We start from the raw sequence: 17,841 nt of genomic DNA, 5'->3' as shown, positions 1-17,841 counted from the left end.
GCCGGCAATCAACGGCCTTGATGTAGAGGCTGTTGATGGCGGGCTTCCCGGTCTGCGCTTCGAAAGATCTTAAATAGTCATCGTCGACAATGAGGCAGTAACCGAAACGACTGTGGTCGCGTTTTCCAACAATCGGAATTTCTTGCTCAGGGTCGGCACTTTGAGATAGACCTTCAGCCCAAAATTTGGAACCGCAGCATGACATTCCAGATCGACATGCCGTCGAGTTCTGGGTCTTCGATTATTGACAGGCGATGGTAGGGCCGAATATAGGTAGCGTTTGCATTGTATGATATGTCTCCCAGCATGCATTCGCGTAAATATGTGATGTAGCGCTCCCATAAGGCCTGGTCGCGGTAGGTTGTCCAGTAAAATAGAAGCCCCAAACATAAAGTTGATCGGGCCGATGTCGGATGTGCCGGGTGACGCTGGGAGGATGTAGCACGACGGTAGTTGAAAGTGGTGGGATCTCCATTTTGTGTATTGAAGACCTACGAACCGAAGAGAGAGTAATTTTGTTGAGGAAGAGTTAAGGAATGGTAAATGGCTGCAAAAGGTCTAATAATACCAAGTAGAGGCTCAGGATTCGACGACTACAGATAGGCATCAGGTCCTTTCCGAAAGCCTCGGCACTTACCTCGGTGGGATTCGCGGCATATCTACCTCAACGGCTTACCTTTTCCATCGAAGAAATAACCTTGTTGGGCAGATACCTGGCAAGCTTTAATGGCCAATTTCAGTTGCAACGTACTGGCTGGGTGTGAAGACCATGGTGCGACTTTGGCCTCTCTACCTTGAGAGAACCCGATGACACTTCCTGAACAGAAGAGCCTCTGCAAGAAGAATAATGCGGCAATGTGGGGATCTTTCCCCATAGGAATGTCAACTGGAGATCTCACCACTCAGAGGCACGTGAACGAAGAAGGGGGGGAAGTTATTTGATAACATAAAAGTCACTCGTAAGGGTTTGAAGTCTTTCGCCTCTCTTGGTTTAGCCAGCATTACACTTTCCAAGTGTCATGATCCTTCCCGTAGAGGTTCATGATCAACCTTTCACAATGCGCGAATTGACTTCACGGTGGCATTCAAGGGACAAAAGAAGAACTATGCGCCATTGGAATGGTAAATGCAAGCGTACTAAGGAGTTTCGTTGAGGCCTTTTGGAAGGTAGTGTAGTCTACTCCACTGCTGGCCACATGCCGTTTCAGAATGTAGGAGTGTCACAGTACAGAAATTTCCGGTATATGAAGGACTTCCCAATTGTCCGCGTGCGATGGATCACCAAACGGCTTCAACAGCGCAAAGCGAAGCCTGAATGAGTTAGCTCGGGGTTAGACAGGTTCTGGAAATAGAATGTCACGTACGTGTAATTGCCAACAGCGATTTGGCTTCCGTTGCCGAGTTTTCCGAACCACCAGTGCTCATCCTGTTCGTAAGCACCATTTCGGTTGCGATCCATGATCGGATACGTAAATGTCTCATTCGGGTCGTAAATACTGGTGTCGATGGCCTCTACCCTGCCGGACCCAACCCAGGAGGCGATGGTACCAATGTGGCCATTTTCTCCGGGCACTGGGGGATACTTCCACTCTCGTTCCGTCCATCCCGCCTCGAAAACCTAGTACGCAGATTAGTCTGATGAACATGATACTTCTAGCACCTTGACTAGTCGTGACGTACATCCCAACGAGTCTCCTTGATGCCGTAAATCGGTTTGCTAATGACCCTTGGGAAATCTTGAGCCGCCAGGCTAAGGTTGAAAGTAAAGCTGGACGGGATCAACATCGCTGCGCATTTAGTTGTAGGTAACTGACTCACTATGGCTTGCTAGCGACTGGAGTGTTCGAAGTTGTTGATATCAAGAAAGCGTAATTGGTTTCCTCCAACGGCGTGACCTCCTTGCGAAGGTCACCACCGAGACCTGATCAGCCAGTCAGCGGAATGAAGAGTCGAAAGTCCTCAAAAATACGAACCCAGATATGGGACAGAGAGAAACTCTCCATTGCTGCCAGAGATGAGAACACGACCGCTGTACAGGGGGAGTCCAGACGCGTTCCAGCCAAGGGTGTCTGGGTTCTTGAAGTTCACTCTGGATGAAGTATCAGCGCAAGCCGCTATAAAACAGTTCCGGAACTTACGAGACTGTCTTGCTTTCTCCAGATTGCAACGTGAATTCCGCGGGGAAGCTGACTTCTGGCGCGCGCGTCTCGGGGATCATGTCAAAGAACTCCTTGACCCTCTTGGTTCCAGGAGCAGGGTTGGCGATAACCCGGTCAGCTGCGTACCACCCAAGGATGTCGGCCGAGACGATGTCCTCCGCAGAAAACTTGTAGGTCACTGCCTCTTCGTCATTGTTGGTGACGGAAATCTCATGGTACCGGTTGAAGTAGCGGGTGTCGTTCAGTGCAATCTTCTCATAGTCGATCACGGTCTTGTACTTGAGCACCTTGAAAGCATCGACCAAGCCGTTTCCGACTTGAGCGACACTAGCAGAGTGGCCGTAGTCGGTCTCGGTCAGACCATCAGCCCAAGGAACACTGATGCCGCTGGAAATGATACGCTTGCCTAGGTCTTTTGCCCAGGCATTTCCACTAGGGTGCGTGTTACGCCCGCCGTAGACGGAGACGTACAGTGCGGCCACCCCGGCAATGTACGGTGCAGCCATGGAAGTGCCGCTCTGAATGGTGTATGAGTCGTCGATCCATGTACTGTAGATCTTGCCTCCTGGTGCAGCAATGTCGGGCTTGATCTGAAGATCGTACAATGGCCCGATGTTGGTGAAATAATTCGGATCACCGCCGAGGGAGTATGTCAGCGCGACCGGAAGTCCGTGGTTGACAGAGAAATCTGCTGTGACGTTGCGGCCAGCCTTGATTGCTTCGACGATCTGCTTTCCTGCAAAACTGGTCATGAACCCAACGGTGCTGTTCGTGTTCCCAATCACGGGGTAGCTGAGCGGGCGGTCGTCATTGTAAACTAAAACAAGCGTACCACCGACAGGAGCTAGATTCTCTTGCTGCGTGTGGATGTCGCAGGACACGGCGCCACCACGTCTGACGAGCACAATTTTGCCTGTAAAGTCCAGAGAGCCAGGCTCAAGCGGCTCGCAGGCATCAGTCGTGGCGTTGGTATCGAGAGAGAATGGAACGATTGGGACATCCACGACTGTCGCGGGGAAGGGATCGTAGCTAATGGGAGGTATGAATCCATATCTCGCCGTCTCTTCGCTACCCCCATTGACTCCGGAGAAGGTGGCGTCGAACGGGAAAGCAGGGAACGTCTGAGAGTCAACTGAGGCTACAGCAAGCACATTTTTGCCAGTCGCGCCGGTGCTGCTCAGGAACGGTCCGACTGTGCCAACGTTGCCGGACGCGACAACGGTGACGATGCCTTCGTCTACGAATCGAGATGCAATGACCGACCAGACCTCTGTGGCCCACCCGATATTGGAGCCGACGCTGGCTGTTATGATATCCACCTGGTCCAAAGGTTAGCGACACTGTAACAGGTACTGTAGTTCTGACAGGGTCAGCGCTTACTCCATCGTCATAGGCGCGGAAAAACGCTTCAAGAATCGTCGCAGTGTCTGTGAAACCCTAGGCGTGATTTTCAAGCATTAGCCTTGTGGGCTGCATCTTCATCAAGTTGTCGAAGTGCTAATGCGACTCACGTATTGCGAAAAGATCTTGTAGGCGTAAAGCGTTGCCTCGGGCGCAACTCCGGACCATCTTGTGGCAAGCTCGTCAGATAGTGACAACAATCGAGATGGGTACCTGACTTACCCAGCACTTTTAGCTGCGACGATTCCCGCAACATGGGAGCCGTGGCCCTGTTGATCGAGGGGGTCCTCATCAGGTTGCTTTTCGCCCTCATACGGCCATACTTGATAGCGCCGCGGTTAGCGACAAGAAAAGAAACGGAAATCCCTATGCCACTTACATCCATCACCGGCGAAATCATAGCCTCCTTCGACTTTGAATCCAGGTCCAAAGCCATTGCCGAGCTGAAAGGATGAGGAGTCATAAGCGTGGGATGCGGACAGGGTGCTCTCCTTCAGTAAGACTTACGTCGGGGTGTTTGTACCATATGCCAGTATCAACAACGCCAACCTTGGCCCCCTTTCCAAAGATACCCTGTGCGTGTAACTTGGAGACACCAGTAGCATTGTGCGTCGTGTACGCTACATCCTCGCCCTGGATCAAACGCTTGCTTTCCACAGGGTCGAGCTTGACTGCCGCGTTTGGCCAAACATTCACGACGTCAGGAAGGCTCAACAAAGAGTCGAGAGTGTGGCTCTCCGTCTCGACACTTGCACCAGTAAAGACCTTGTTGTCAAAGGTCTTGACGACTTTGACACCATCGGTCGACGCGAGACCGTCTCGGCGTTGAGTTGAGCCCTGGTAACGCTGGTCAACAGCAAGCTCATTGGGGAAACACAGAACGCATGCTCACTGGCGCGAATTCCACGATGAAACTCTTCGAGATGGGCCGATTGTTGTCTCCGAAATCGACAGTCTCGCGACTTTCCAACGCGGAGTCACTCCCTGCTTTGACAAGCGGGAGTGCAAGGGCGAACGCAAACAGCCGCATTGTGGTCTAGACGCCGCGCGAGCAGGCGTTCAGGAAAGGACAAAAGCTCGGTGCTCTCATCTGTGTCACGCCCTTCAAGCCCGTGCTTTCCTCACCTTGATATAAGTGCAGACATCTCTGGTTTCTCTACTCCTCGTAAATACGCGGAGTGGTGGTCATTTCAGTCCATTGTTGATCTCAAGGTCCGAGGAAGATAATGCTCGTTTTCGGACGCATTTTGCGCAATAATCACGAAAGTCCCCTGTTCAGACTACATTTACGAGGTTACAGTGCATCACAAGGCACTGCGTGCCTGGATTGAGGTCGCAATGCCGTTGCCAAGATGTGATAATGAACGACCAAAGACCTGATCACGCGAGATGAGATGAACCACCCCTAGGTATTTATCATAACCCATGCCGACGCGACTCGGTCGCGTGCTTGACAGATCACGGGACGGCCTATGGTAAGGGAGTTTGACATTAACTGTTAATTGATCGCGTGCTGGATCCCGGCTCAGTGCTGATCCACCTTCCTCGTTCAGCTTCTTGGCACCCGCGGGAACGGATAACTCTGGCCTTATCACCGAGGGTTCAGTGCCTCTGAGGAACCTTATTTCAATTGGACTGTGTGTGCGAAACCCGAGCATTGCCTTATTGTGCTTACTACTCCATTCGTGAGTTGGTTTTGAGCAATTGCTTTATGGCGATTGGTGGGCTAGATAAGGTAAATTGGTCTACGAAGGGTTACATTGTGGCGAATCTTATTCAAGATGAACGATTGTGTTTTATCTTTCCCGGTGGGATGGGCGATAGCGCCCACTGTGCGAGTATCTTCAGTCTCATATCTTCCCTACTTGTGCTCTCAAATGAATTCACGGCGTTATGTTGAGACTTTGCCTGTGAATGCGACAGCCCATTGAGCCGCGGTCGGACACCGTACCCCGTACCCTACCTCGCCTCTGCAATGGTTATCTGGCTGGAGGGTTCAAGCCGCAACGCTTGAGGATACCGCAGCCGTTGACGGTTCTGAGGCCTGGGGGCGTAGCTCGATTGGCGCGTCGGAGTTTGCCTGGGGTCCCGGGTTTGGGTGCCGAGCCCGCGGAGCACAAAGCGACCCCATCAAGTTGGTGAATACCGGGCGTCTGAACTCACTTTGTATACTTTCAAGTGATCGCCCGCGAGTTTCGGGCATGAACACAGTCAGAACAACCGCCGTGATGACAGTCAGGCCCCCGAAGAGGAAGTAGGCGCCATACGCTGAAGCAGATAACAGGATCGGAGTGATGAGAGCCACTAGCCAATTTGTGAACTAAGTACGCCATGTCAGTAACGTCAAAACTGAAAAAGAGGAGCAGCACTCACAAATGAAGACGCCATGCCAATCGAGTTTCCTGCGGCTCTGGTGTTGCCAGGTAGAATCTCGCTGGCGTAGATCTTTCCGACGACATTCCAGGTGGCGCAGTAGGCCATGCCGAATGCGAAGACTGAAATTACGACAACCCAACGAGCAGCTCCTGTAGGTCCCACCGCCCCAGCTGCGTAAAGGCTTCCCATAAGCATCATAAGTCCAGAAAGGATTATTCCACCGCTGATTGCCGATGTTCGTCTTCCCCATTTATCGGCTAGGATAGAAGCCGGGATAGACACGACCAGCATCGTGATGGAGGAAACCCCGGATGCGATCAGCGAGGAGTTGGACTGTGAGATGCCAGCCTGGTCGAACAATGCGGGCGCGTACTATCTTGGTCAGTCTCTTTGTCAGAGATATAGAACAACTAGGGTATCATACATAGGTGATTGCATCGATCCCTGATAATTGGATCATCGATAGGATAAAGAGCGCCAACAAAGTCCTCGACCGGTACGGCCCACGGAAAGGCAAAAGAAAGTTCTGCCTCGTGGAAAGACTAGGCTGTTCTTGCGGTGTGTTGAGAAAGTCTCGCCGAGCCTCGTCCATGTCGAAGTCAAGCAACTCAAGAGCCGTCACCGCCTCTTGCGTCGTGCCCCAAAGCAGTAGCCATCGTGGTGACTCAGGTAGAACTCGGCAGACAAGAGCAAGCATGATGGATACTGAGATCTGAACCACGTACGGGAGACGCCACGCGGTGCTGTCTTCAATCGAGCTGGTTGTGTAGCAAGAGAAGTATCCGATACAGATCCCGAGAGTTGACATGAATTGCGGCAAAGCGGCCAGTCGACCTCTCCGGCGGGAGGGAGCTATCTCTGCGAGATAGACGGCGATGTTGCCGAGGAAAATGCCCTGGCCAACGCCGCTGACTGCTCGACCTAGGATGAACTGGCCCAAGCTAAAAGATGTCGTTTGCAGGAGTCCGCCAAGGGCGAAGAGCGCGGCGCCGGGTGATATGATACGCAGTCGTCCGTACTTATCTGCCAGCTGACCGGCGAGCAGTGAGGGGATGATGCCCGTCAATAAGATCATTGAAACTGTGATCCCTCGAACGGTCGCGGACAGATGTCCGAATGTTATCGTGAACTGTTCCATGTGTACTACTGAGCCGATGGTACCTGTGTCATAGCCATTAAGGAAACCTCCAAACGATAGGGCGATGGTCGCCGTCACGTAGTTCGGCATCAGTTTCGCAAAATGCGGCATGTTGACACGTTGGAAAATGACTACTTTTCAAAGGACTCAAGGTAATTGTGTCGAAGTAGCAATACAACTCGCTGATGCAGTGTGTAGTTGGGAAGTCAAAGCCGATGGTGGTTACAACCCCGCAGTAGTTACGCGCATGTCATCTCACCCGTCGATCACTTCTGCGCCCGTCAAGGAACTTCATCACGTGCGTGAGATGATAACAGCCACGCTCTTTGTTCGAGTACTTAATTCTGTTCTTTCGGGTGTGATTACATTCAATCAGACGTATTTGCGGGCCAAAAAGTATGATTTAACAGCGCTGCCTATTTTATCACAACTTTAACCTCAATTCAACTTGTCAAAAATGGTGGAACAGAAATCCAAGTCATCGAGCGCTGTGGGTTTTTGTTTGGAGCCATCAAGCAAAGTGCAATCGGTGATATTCATTGTTTGAAACATCTACATTAAGATCAAGACTGCGTTCACTGCCACTGATCACAAGACATTGGTACTCCAATCGGCGTGTATGCATAACGATGTCGAGATATTTCGTGAACTTCTTCTTCTTTGTCATACAGTATCACGTGAAAGACCACGTGACTCAATCTGCGTCAATCGAGATAAACAGGCATTATTGGCTGTGTATTACAGCCATTTACATAGGTGTGATGTTGGCCTCAGATAGTTCTACTCTCGACATGACTACTGATACGTAGCCGAAATCGTGACAATTCTTGACCCCTTGTGCTCATTGCGAATCCTCATATTTCACCGTCAAAAGTCGGCACGCATACGGCATGATTTACTGTTCTGCATTTCGAACTTCACTTGGAATGACATTTGCTCTTCGAGCGCGGATACTTTCTCTTTATGTTTTATCACTTTTATCATGAATCCTTCTTCGCATTGGAATATGTGAAAGCGGACGACGGCATTCCGCATCGTCCGGTCGGGATTGCCTCAGAAAAAGGAAAGCGGGGACCCAAAGCACAGAAATTTCGGCGAAAAGCCGAACAAGTAACCGGTAGCTTGGTCTGGGCTTCGGAAAGTCCGGCCGAGATGTTTTGACAGATTCGGGCCCGGCAGCGGGCCGGACCAAGAGGCAGAAAAAAGGTCCCTTTCATGAAGTTCCTTGAGTCGTGGCAGTTTCTCCTCCGCCGATCACTTGCATCCGGCGGGCGCCGTACACGTGTGAAGAGAACAATGTTTTGACTTTTGACAGCGCGTGCGACATCTCCCGCGGTAAGACCTTCTTCATTAAACTGTATTATTTTCCGTGAGCTTATTCAGCGTTTGCATTGGACTCTCGGTGGCCAATGCTACCCCCGTCGGTGCCCGCGGGCGGGGAACAACTGACTCGGCCTCACAACAGATCAGCGCTGTGTGGTCAGCTTGACTAATTCGACTTCATTGTATGAAAGTAGATGGTTAGAAGGCTGGAAAGAGGCCGAGGATGCTCTTTGAAAAGGTGTGAGGCTGTCGTGCTTTATAACATGTTCGGCGAACAACAGTGAGGTTGCAGCGACCATTTTTGATCGAGCCTCTTCCATCGGAGACGCGTCCCAGTTGGTGTCGGATGTGGTGCTTGAAAGGGGAAGGTCGATGACACCAACCCCAGCAGATCCATTAGACGCAGGACCCTTGACTCTGTAGCCCGAGAGGCATCCCACTCCCCCCTTTGGCTGTCCTGGATGAAAGCATGCCCAATGGAACCAGACCAAGATTGAGGGACAGAAGGTAGCACGTACATTGCATGTGCCGCGCGTGCCAGCCCTCCCACAGGCGCGAGAATAATTCCGGCCGACATCATGGCAAGGGAACGTCTAATCACTGGACCACCTCATTTTGACCCGAACGTGGGGTTCTCCAGTTTCCTATACGAATACCGAATGCTCGTCGTGACAAACAGGAACTTCTGCCCAAATCTAGTGGAGATGACTTCACTTTTAGCGACCCAAACTTCTGGACACTGACCCCAGCACTGTCAGCTTTCATTCACCGCTAGGAAGAGTCAGACAACCTGTCAAAGTCACAAAGATTGTACGCAAGGAACATTAATCGTCGGAGCTCGGAACACGGTCGAAATATTTCAAGTCATCTTCATGTGATTGTCTGTCATGATTCAGTGACGCTGCTCGGGATAGCCCCAGATTCAAAGGCGAAGTCCAAGTCTCGACCACTTGAGGCTTCACCTGAGAACCCACGACGAAGGGTACCTACCCGTACGGATATCCTCAGCGTATGCGAATACGGTTACAGTCTCAGCCTTGGTAGGTAAGGGGAATGGATTCGATAACAGACCCGCAAGCAATGTCACATCGTCGAGTGCAAGTTGTGAGGTAACACTCCGTAATACAACCATCATTATTCACGGATCTCACTTTGAACGGTATTCAGTGATGCTTAAATAACTTTAACGCTTGAATATGAGATCTATCCATAATTCTATTCCCAGTTCTATACACAAAACAAGACAAAGAACAAGCATAACTCGCAAAGAAGATGTACGGGATGTGGTATCAAGGACAAGGGTGTATTGGCATTATATCGTGCGTATCCTCGGTGGTTCTAAGAGAAGACCTCCAAAACTCCTATCCGTTCCAGACGTCCCTGAGATTTGATGGGCTCTCTCGCAAAGTTGGCAGATGGTTTCTCGGCAGGTCCTAGGGGTATCGATGGCCGCACGAGCGTTGGTGGCAGCGGGCTGAGCCGTGGCAATGTTACGAGCCACTTATTTGTGCTCACCCTGGCCGATGCAGTAAGGGACGGGGTAGGTGGTGCTGTTGCAAAGGCGGATGACACCCTTGACCCAGGCAAGGTTGCCGTAGGACTGGTCAGCGTAGCTGTCGGAGGTGAAGGCATCGACGGTGGGGCTGTCGGTGCATCCAGAGAAGATGTTGCCAGTGACGCGGCGGACGTTGGGCTGGGAGACGACGAGGCCGTACTGGCCGTCGGGGACGGTGAAACGGAGGTTCTGGGACTGGGTGGTGGTCCAGGTCCTTGCGTAGCTGACGGACAGAGAGACGCCGAGGGCGATCTTGGCAATGGTGGTGGAGAGACCAGCGGTGACGGAAACGGAGTTGGCCAGGGAGTAGCCGCTGTCGACAGAGACGGCGACGTCGTTGCCAGCAGCAGTGACGACGGGGGAGACAGCAATGTCCCAGTTGAGGAATTCCTCGTCGGTCAGGACCTGGACTTCGGTGGACTCTTTGCAGCCGCGGCGGGAGAGGACGTCGTCGAGGGCGGGGGCGGGAGCAACGGGAAGGGCGGCACGGCGCTCAAGAGCGTCGTACTCGGAAGCCTTCATGACAGTGTGGGTGCCGTCCTCACCAACAACGATGACATCGTCGAAGTTGAGGGGGGCGGGGCCAGGAGCCGGAGCGGCTACAGCAGCGCCAATGAGGCCGGCAGCGGTAAGAACGGAGAAACGCATCTTGATGGTTGTTGGTAGTTGGTTGAAAAGAGTGGAAAGTGGGTGGTTGTTCTTTGCAAAAGAGCGACTTTGGAAAGTAAAGACTGAAGAGTTGCTGAGTGACTCGTTGAGAAAAGAATGTGGGGAAGGAAGTGTATTGGAGAATAGACTGATGATGCAAGTAGAAGATATTCCGAATCTCTGGGTGGGAAGAAGGTGTTCTTATACAATGTTGGTGTCAAGATGTTTAAGCTTGTGGATGATACAATGTTCCCCAGTTACCAACTTAGACTTTGGACTTTCGCTCTCGGATGTTCGCAAGACGGCTTCTGCGTCTGTCAAGCCGCTCGCCCATGCCCATGACTCTCCATGGCATCCACGGGGAAGCGCACATGCGCGCGCTCGCCAGGCCGAAGGGGTTGGAATGGATATCGTTGCCAAGAATCCCTACGGGGCTGCCGGCATGACCACCATGACACCAGAGCGTGGTGATCGGGCCAGCCGGTCAGGGCTCGATAGGTTCGACATAATCAAAATCCCATTTGAGAGGACTTGTTATCATCAACCTGAACAATATGACTGAAGCAGGCCCAGCGACAGTACGACCATGCGCTGACTCGGATCGTGGCAGGGCGGCGATCGGTGAGGTCCCGTTGTGGGGGAGAGCGTGCGGATGGGATGCTGGGCAAAGAGGCTAAGAGAGTTGGATATCAGATGGCCTGGGCTAATGTTGGAAAATGGGACGAACACCAACAAGGCAAAGGTAGGGCGTAGCAGTTTCACATTGAGATGGTAGACGCCGGATCCGGGTAGCGGATGGTGTTGTGCGCGTGGAGTAATGTGCGGCTCTGGGGTTGTATCGCGTAGTCATCTGATCCATTGGACTCGCGGGAGCGGCTACGAGTCAGTCAACAACCGCAAGTGGTCCCGACTCACCGTTTCATGCAACGCCATCCATAACCCCCTACATAGCCTAATGCAGAAGGCGGCTGGAGATTATTTGCTCATGCGCGTCTTCTCCCCTGTAGAAACCCCATAGAGTCCACCCTACTGCCAAGATGCCCGTGTTAGACGCAGATGGCTACACTTGAACTCAATCAGCCCAGCTAGCAAGGACTCAAAGACGTTCAAGCTCCAAAGGGCTGAGGTTAACCCTGGGAGTTTCCTCTTTAGAACACACATTAAGTTTGATGACGGATGGTCTACAGAAAGAGCCCTGCTGGATTGCTGCACCGCCTTGAGGGGCGCCCAGAGGTCACATTCATCCACACGGTGAGTCCGCTCCTCAATGATGATCAAACTCCTATTGCGGGCCACGAGTCCGACGGAACTTGGAGACGAGCGCGCGCCGACAAAGGCGCGCGGATGTGGGACTTCGGCCTGCCTCATAGTGGGATCATGGATGATGGTCCTTGTCTCTTTGCCGAACGTGTTGGTCAGAGCATGACCTTGGTTATCCGAATGCGATAGATTGTCTATTGGGAAACATGGCAAGGCCGTGACTCGTTGTAAATTACCTTCGATGTTGCGACCGTGGATATAAACCTCCATAGGTTCCTCCCCGATATCATGAAGTTTATCTCCATCCTCATCAAACTCCACACATTCTTTTCTTCGGTCCAGATCCAGTAATCTACCAACTCCGTTCATTCTTTTCACAAACACCTCTGTTACAGTCACTACCTTACCAACTACCCAACAAACAACCCACCCAAACCGCCAAAATGCATTTCTCCATCGCCAAGGTTGCTTCTCTCTTCGTCCTCCTCTCGGTTGCGTAAGTCTCAGTCTAGCTACCTTCGATACTTTGGAGCTTCCTACTAACACCGAACTAGTTCTGCCGATCTTCACGACAACTGCGCCTGTGACAACGGTGACAGCTACAACTGGCGCATCACCACCAAGGCTTGCGAGCTTTACGCCTCCAAGAACTACCAGTGGGGCAAGGGTACCTACAACACCGAGACTGGACGTGTAAGTTTACCCCACTCAACACATTCAGAAAGACTGTGGTACTGACTTCAGTCAAATAGTGCGTCCAGAACTCCGCCAGCGACCAGCTCGCCGGTAAGGAGTGGGAGGCTGCTTGCCGCGAGATCGCCAGCACTGGCTTCGACTGCGCTGACGGCAAGGGCCTGTACTGCAAGGCCAACCCCGACGACGTTCGCGGCCGCTGCTAAGCGTCTCTCGCTTAGAGATATCCTGGGGGGCCCAAAGATTCGGGAAAGCCATCCTCTCCTCCTTCACACTAGCAAGGCCAGCCTGTTCATAAGGCTGGATGAAAACAGCCCATTCATCATGCACTCCACACCCACCATCCTTAGCCGGCTCTCTGGATCGTGGTGCCTACGAGGAGAATGAAACACAAGAGGCTGCCTTGATCTGGGGAGGTGGCTTTACAACATCGGTAGTGGGAATTTTGGTCCGTTTAGTTTTTCACGAAATTCGAGGCGTTGCTGGTGTTTCGTATCAATACCTATAGATGTGTGGCATTGCGAGTCCTAAATATGATCGTCGCTCTCTGAGCATCTTTCATAAATCAAACAAATAGATCTGCTATGTTTTGCAATTACCTCGAAGTCCACCTTCCACATATTTCAGTTATTCGATATACATTTCTTTTGGTATCGAATGAAAATGCAAACAAACCGCAAAACTTGAGCCTTCGGCCACATAACAATGACCGACAGTAGATTTCGATCTGGGGACATATAGCTATAGCAATAATCTTACAACATAATTGCCATCATTCGGCACATACTTAGGTTGCCTTGTGCACTTCCCAGCTAAGACTGATGCTCAGAGACCGCAGTACTGTCCAGAGTCACAGGCTCTCCCAGTTGCTTGAAGAAAGCCCTACTAGAGCCTAGCTCGCATTGTTGGACTCGTGTATCTGAACTGATACCGTGACATTCCGCTCGCGGGGCTGCCGATGACCTGCGCCTCTATTTTCGACATACCGCTTGCAACCATCCACCTTAGCAGCTCGCTTCAGACCACGCTATCGTCAAACGACAAAACGACCCGCACCAATAGCCAGGTATCGAGCCAAGGATTGCTCGCTTCTTCAGATACGTTGAGATACCAGACTCTCATCTGTACTCGGTCAAATCCGGATTGCGGTGCAATTGTGTAAATTGAAAATGTGGATGATGGCTTTCTTCGTTGCCTATTCGTGAGAAAATGGGAAGGTTGACACGCCGAAACCAATGCGATTCTAGAACAAATGTCGTGATGAGCAGCACGTCAACTGGCGTGGAAGTCCCAGCATGCTTTTGGCCAAACTCTAATTAAGGGGACAAATTCGGTAGCATCCGCGCCCGATTCGGGATGGGGGATGATGGAGACGACATGGGCCCTCGTGGGACTCTTCGTGGGACTGCGTGGCCGTGACTGGGGTCTACCTTGACATGACTCTCCAGCAACCAGAAAACCTGCAAGAGTCCTGGTTCTCTCCTGCAGAGTCAACAAGTCTAACGTTCCAGATTTATTTCTGGCCTGCAACGTCACCCCCCTGAACTTCCTCAATGAAGAATCCCCTTTCTTGGCATCCCAACACGTGCCCGCTCTTATTCGATCATATTTATCACATCATTGATTGCCATCTGTCTATTCTCTTTGTGCTCGGATACCGCGGAATGATGTTTGCTGGATGATCGTTGTCTTGCATACTCTGAAGGTGGGCGTTCTGCTATTTTTGACCATCAGGGTGGTGATGTCGATATGAGTACGAAGTTATGTGTCATGCTATAGCCATATATATGTTTATTCGCATTGTACGATGCGCAAGCAAGCATTGGTCTATGCATTTTCTCCCTTTCTCCATCTCTTCATCCCTATCTTTTTCTGCTAGGCACAAGTCAATGCCTCCTTCACATTTCCGTCTTGACCAAGGATAGACGTGGTTGCTGCTGGCCGCAAGGAACGGGTGGTGGACAATGCGCCGAAAACGTGAAAACGTGTTGACATTACTCGTAATGCGGAAATGTTGTCCACATCGAGGATTTCCCTCTTTTTTACTTTCGGGCGGAGTCACGCGTCCGCAACTCAGAAATTCTGGGGCCGCGCACGTGTATATTCGGCCGATCGGTCGCTGTCTGGACCCGAACAGTCTGACCCGCCGTGGGCAGACAAACTGACTCGGTGAGCCCGACCATTTGGCCGGTGCTGACGCGGAGGAGGACTCGGAGGCAGAAATCTACTATCGGTTTCAATGACGGGCAGAATTGAACACGAGAACCTTTATGGGTCAATATGTTCTTATCCTTGGGATGTTCTTCCTATACTACATGAGATACAGGGGATTCATAGGTATTAGTTCTCAAAGTTGAGATTACCTCTGTTCTACCTGAGCCAAGTTTTGGCCCTTGCAATTGTGGAACAGATCAGCTGAAGGCTCCAGTAGAATCATCACATCACCATCTAACCAGCGTCATGGACGGAAGTCAATCGCCGATCAACTCACTAAGGCGCTCCGCTATGCGATCATTCGCCGTCACCAGACTACAAATCCGAGTTTATATTGAAGTGCGAGATTCTCGGTCTCAACTTGTTTATCGTGTGTTTTGAGTCAGTCTTAACGCAGTTCTATTGGGTGAGAGACTAACCAATACTTCTGCCCAGAGTTCATCAATCTTAGAACTATTGGAAGGCTTCACGCAGGTTACGCCAGTAACTTGATAGCTTGCGATCATGACTCAAGCCATATCAAGCGCGTTATGCGGGATGATATCGTGGAACGTCGAAAATGAGACGAACACCCCACGCTGACTTGCGGACATGACTCTACCATCTTGAGATCGACAAAGCTAGGCACGGATATATCATCGCACTTTCCCACTCGATGGTGCATTCATGGTTATTAACACTGTTTCATCAAGGTTCCCAGTGAGTCAACATCATCTCATAGCAACTTCCAGGAATCAGAGCGAAAGTCTTTCCATGGATCCCAAGGACATTCTCGTGAGGCTCGAAGGGTATCGTGTCTTGCTGCAGATTACCTTGATGCCGTGTTTTGATTCGGCTTTGACACACAAGTCTGAACGTAAGGTTCTCCATGGCCTATGACTCTGGGAGGCTTGACCTCAAGACCTCTTCAAGTGACAAGGATTTTGACAAGGAAGATGACGAGTCAAGTCGTCCAGGCGACGGCATAATTTGAATGAAGATGATGGAGAAAAGAAATCAACAGCGATGGAGGAGTTCTGCGATGCAAGTTCACAAGCGCCGTGGTTTGACACATGCAAGGTGAGTCCGGGATGACATTTGATATCAGCGTTCTCGATATTAGGGTCTGTATGGTCTTCACTCGTTAGACCCAAAAAACCCTAAGCCTATTTATTGATGTGATTTGGCTGCAGCTTGTGAGTATTCCAGTCCCTACGACACCCCAGAAGCTTTTGGCTCACGATGATCGGCTCCATGCTTGCCACAGGCTATGGCATAACAAAAGGAATCTGGTGCGGCGTCATCGTTGATTCTATGTCAGGCGACTGTATAATATAGGACCATTCGATCTTACAATGGCATTATCTCATTAGACACTCGTCCCTGGGCTTGTGGGTAGTGGTTTGCTGAATTTGAACTGACCGGAAAGGAGGGGCCAAACCAAGCCGGAGCACCAGAGAGGCCATAAACGTGATAGACACCGCTCCTAGTATCTTGACTATGCTACGTTCTTGAGCAGACCACCAATGTTGATTATTTAAGCAACAACACCGGCTCAGTTGTGCCACCACATTAGCACGCATCATACATCATCACCCCTTGTTTTAGCCAGTTTCATATTCGCATTGAATATCACGGTATTACAAGTAGGAAATAAAATGTTATTTCCTAATTTGTATTATTAAGGCTACTTCTGATAACTCCTGCTCAGTCCGAAGCTGTGTCTGTGTAATCGATTTGGGCGTTGGTTGATATTGTTGGTGCATTCTGGTTTGGTGGAGGGCGCCGACCTTCTCATTGTGGGCAGACTTGAAACCTCGCATCGTGGATAAGGGCGATCAGAAGAAAGCCCGTAATCGCGTTGAGTCGATGACTCGGAACTTGTTGGTGCATCCGCCGCGCTTCTGCGAATGCAGCTTTGCTTGGTAGTGGTTCGACATTGCATGTGTGTATGCGATGAATCCTGGTACGCCGCCATGGATACGGCCGAGAGTACGCGTACTGATACCAAAAGACTTTCGAATATAGAGACCTTGGTCTCCTGAAGCTCCCAAACACTTAGGATTCTCCCTGTGTGATCTCACGTCTCTCGTACTCGGCCCTGGAGAATTTCCTGTCTATCTCCAGAAATGATGCCTCATCCGGACATCCCCTTGGCCGACTTCCAACATCCAGCGTTCCATGATGCCCCATACCCACCATAATCCTAAGCAAATTTCAAGGGCAAAGAATGCTTCTGAGATGGTGACGCGGGAGTCCTTGATGCATGTGGACATTGCCAACAGCATGAAGAAGATAAAGCTGATGATAAATAGGCACGCGATGCCCCCCACGCAGAAGCTATCAGTCATACCGTCTCCGACGTCGCTTGTGATTCGTATGCTGTCCGGTAGCCACAGCGCGGTTTGGATTTGTTGAAGGCATCGTACGAAGCTTGTCTTGTAAGGTAAAAACAAGTACCTGAGTAGTTTACGGAGGGCGACATCGAAGATGTAGTAGAAGCCTCCGTTGACCCATGAGTCGGACTCGACGCTTAACATGATATAATCATCCAATTCAGCCGTCCAAGCGTCGTCGGCCATCTTGAAGGACTTCTGAGTTTATCGGGGGGATTCCTCTACGAGTTCGACGAATCCAGGAGTATGACGTGTGATTTTGGGTTAAGATCAAAGACCGGGCGGGAATTCAGAACAATGGTAGTGATGATGTGGGTGACTGAAGGGTCTGGTGAATGGTGACCAAGAGGACGGAGAGTCACACTTATCTTCCAGGCGTGTCTCTTAGGTATACGATGCTGCAGATGCATCGGAGATAAGAAATGTTAACTCCAAAGTTTGCTCAAAGCACTCCGGAACTCGAACTTAGGTCGTCCACAGAATGACTCACCTTTACGGACACCTTTGTGGTATGCTCGGAAAAACGGCCATCCGGCTGTGGATGGGTACATACCTAATGTCGAGTGAATACTGACCTTGGACTTGCCGGCTGCGGAAAGACGTCAGCTGTGTCAGGCAGCAGAGATGAGGCCGACGGGGTTGGTCCTGCTAGGATTGTTCTCATCACGGCAAGACACGGGCTGAGGCTTCCCGATACAC

The 17,841-nt window shown here is 51.0% G+C and overlaps 9 protein-coding genes across 9 annotated transcripts; 2 read left to right on the top strand and 7 right to left on the bottom strand.

Moving 5' to 3' along the window:
• Positions 1–69: 69 nt before the first annotated feature.
• Positions 70–390, bottom strand: CTAM01_16111 (uncharacterized protein; the record flags this gene model as incomplete). Its single annotated transcript, XM_060532104.1, has 1 exon — positions 70–390. One exon carries the CDS (start codon positions 388–390, stop codon positions 70–72), a length of 321 nt encoding a protein of 106 aa, XP_060373325.1.
• An 830-nt stretch (positions 391–1,220) lies between these two features.
• On the bottom strand, positions 1,221–4,590 carry CTAM01_16110 (subtilase; the record flags this gene model as incomplete). Its single annotated transcript, XM_060532103.1, has 12 exons — positions 1,221–1,311; positions 1,365–1,618; positions 1,681–1,768; positions 1,819–1,921; positions 1,974–2,089; positions 2,139–3,478; positions 3,540–3,596; positions 3,671–3,728; positions 3,783–3,882; positions 3,940–4,003; positions 4,068–4,397; positions 4,453–4,590. 12 exons carry the CDS (start codon positions 4,588–4,590, stop codon positions 1,221–1,223), a joined length of 2,739 nt encoding a protein of 912 aa, XP_060373324.1.
• Positions 4,591–5,556: 966 nt separating this feature from the next.
• On the bottom strand, positions 5,557–7,185 carry CTAM01_16109 (uncharacterized protein; the record flags this gene model as incomplete). The annotated part of the gene is made up of 3 exons (XM_060532102.1): positions 5,557–5,880; positions 5,934–6,308; positions 6,361–7,185. 3 exons carry the CDS (start codon positions 7,183–7,185, stop codon positions 5,557–5,559), a joined length of 1,524 nt encoding a protein of 507 aa, XP_060373323.1.
• Positions 7,186–9,355: 2,170 nt separating this feature from the next.
• Positions 9,356–9,532, bottom strand: CTAM01_16108 (uncharacterized protein; the record flags this gene model as incomplete). Its single annotated transcript, XM_060532101.1, has 1 exon — positions 9,356–9,532. The coding sequence occupies one exon, from the start codon at positions 9,530–9,532 to the stop codon at positions 9,356–9,358; it is 177 nt and encodes a 58-aa protein (XP_060373322.1).
• A 255-nt stretch (positions 9,533–9,787) lies between these two features.
• Positions 9,788–11,195, top strand: CTAM01_16106 (uncharacterized protein; the record flags this gene model as incomplete). The annotated part of the gene is made up of 4 exons (XM_060532099.1): positions 9,788–10,108; positions 10,433–10,580; positions 10,870–11,098; positions 11,168–11,195. The coding sequence occupies 4 exons, from the start codon at positions 9,788–9,790 to the stop codon at positions 11,193–11,195; spliced, it is 726 nt and encodes a 241-aa protein (XP_060373320.1).
• CTAM01_16107 (uncharacterized protein) lies at positions 9,899–10,600 on the bottom strand (the record flags this gene model as incomplete). The annotated part of the gene is made up of 1 exon (XM_060532100.1): positions 9,899–10,600. The coding sequence occupies one exon, from the start codon at positions 10,598–10,600 to the stop codon at positions 9,899–9,901; it is 702 nt and encodes a 233-aa protein (XP_060373321.1).
• Positions 11,196–11,358: 163 nt separating the features above from the next.
• Positions 11,359–11,968, bottom strand: CTAM01_16105 (uncharacterized protein; the record flags this gene model as incomplete). Its single annotated transcript, XM_060532098.1, has 2 exons — positions 11,359–11,476; positions 11,760–11,968. 2 exons carry the CDS (start codon positions 11,966–11,968, stop codon positions 11,359–11,361), a joined length of 327 nt encoding a protein of 108 aa, XP_060373319.1.
• A 335-nt stretch (positions 11,969–12,303) lies between these two features.
• On the top strand, positions 12,304–12,759 carry CTAM01_16104 (uncharacterized protein; the record flags this gene model as incomplete). Its single annotated transcript, XM_060532097.1, has 3 exons — positions 12,304–12,356; positions 12,415–12,553; positions 12,613–12,759. The coding sequence occupies 3 exons, from the start codon at positions 12,304–12,306 to the stop codon at positions 12,757–12,759; spliced, it is 339 nt and encodes a 112-aa protein (XP_060373318.1).
• A 4,104-nt stretch (positions 12,760–16,863) lies between these two features.
• Positions 16,864–17,328, bottom strand: CTAM01_16103 (uncharacterized protein; the record flags this gene model as incomplete). The annotated part of the gene is made up of 1 exon (XM_060532096.1): positions 16,864–17,328. One exon carries the CDS (start codon positions 17,326–17,328, stop codon positions 16,864–16,866), a length of 465 nt encoding a protein of 154 aa, XP_060373317.1.
• Between the last annotated feature and the right edge of the window lie 513 nt (positions 17,329–17,841).

The sequence above is a fragment of the Colletotrichum tamarilloi genome (genome assembly GCF_030869305.1).
Source record: "Colletotrichum tamarilloi strain Tom-12 chromosome Unknown Scaffold_197.1, whole genome shotgun sequence".
In the NCBI taxonomy this organism is placed as follows: domain Eukaryota; kingdom Fungi; phylum Ascomycota; class Sordariomycetes; order Glomerellales; family Glomerellaceae; genus Colletotrichum; species Colletotrichum tamarilloi.
The sequence above is the reverse complement of the archived record's forward strand: the minus strand, read 5'-3'. Positions and strand labels throughout refer to the sequence as shown.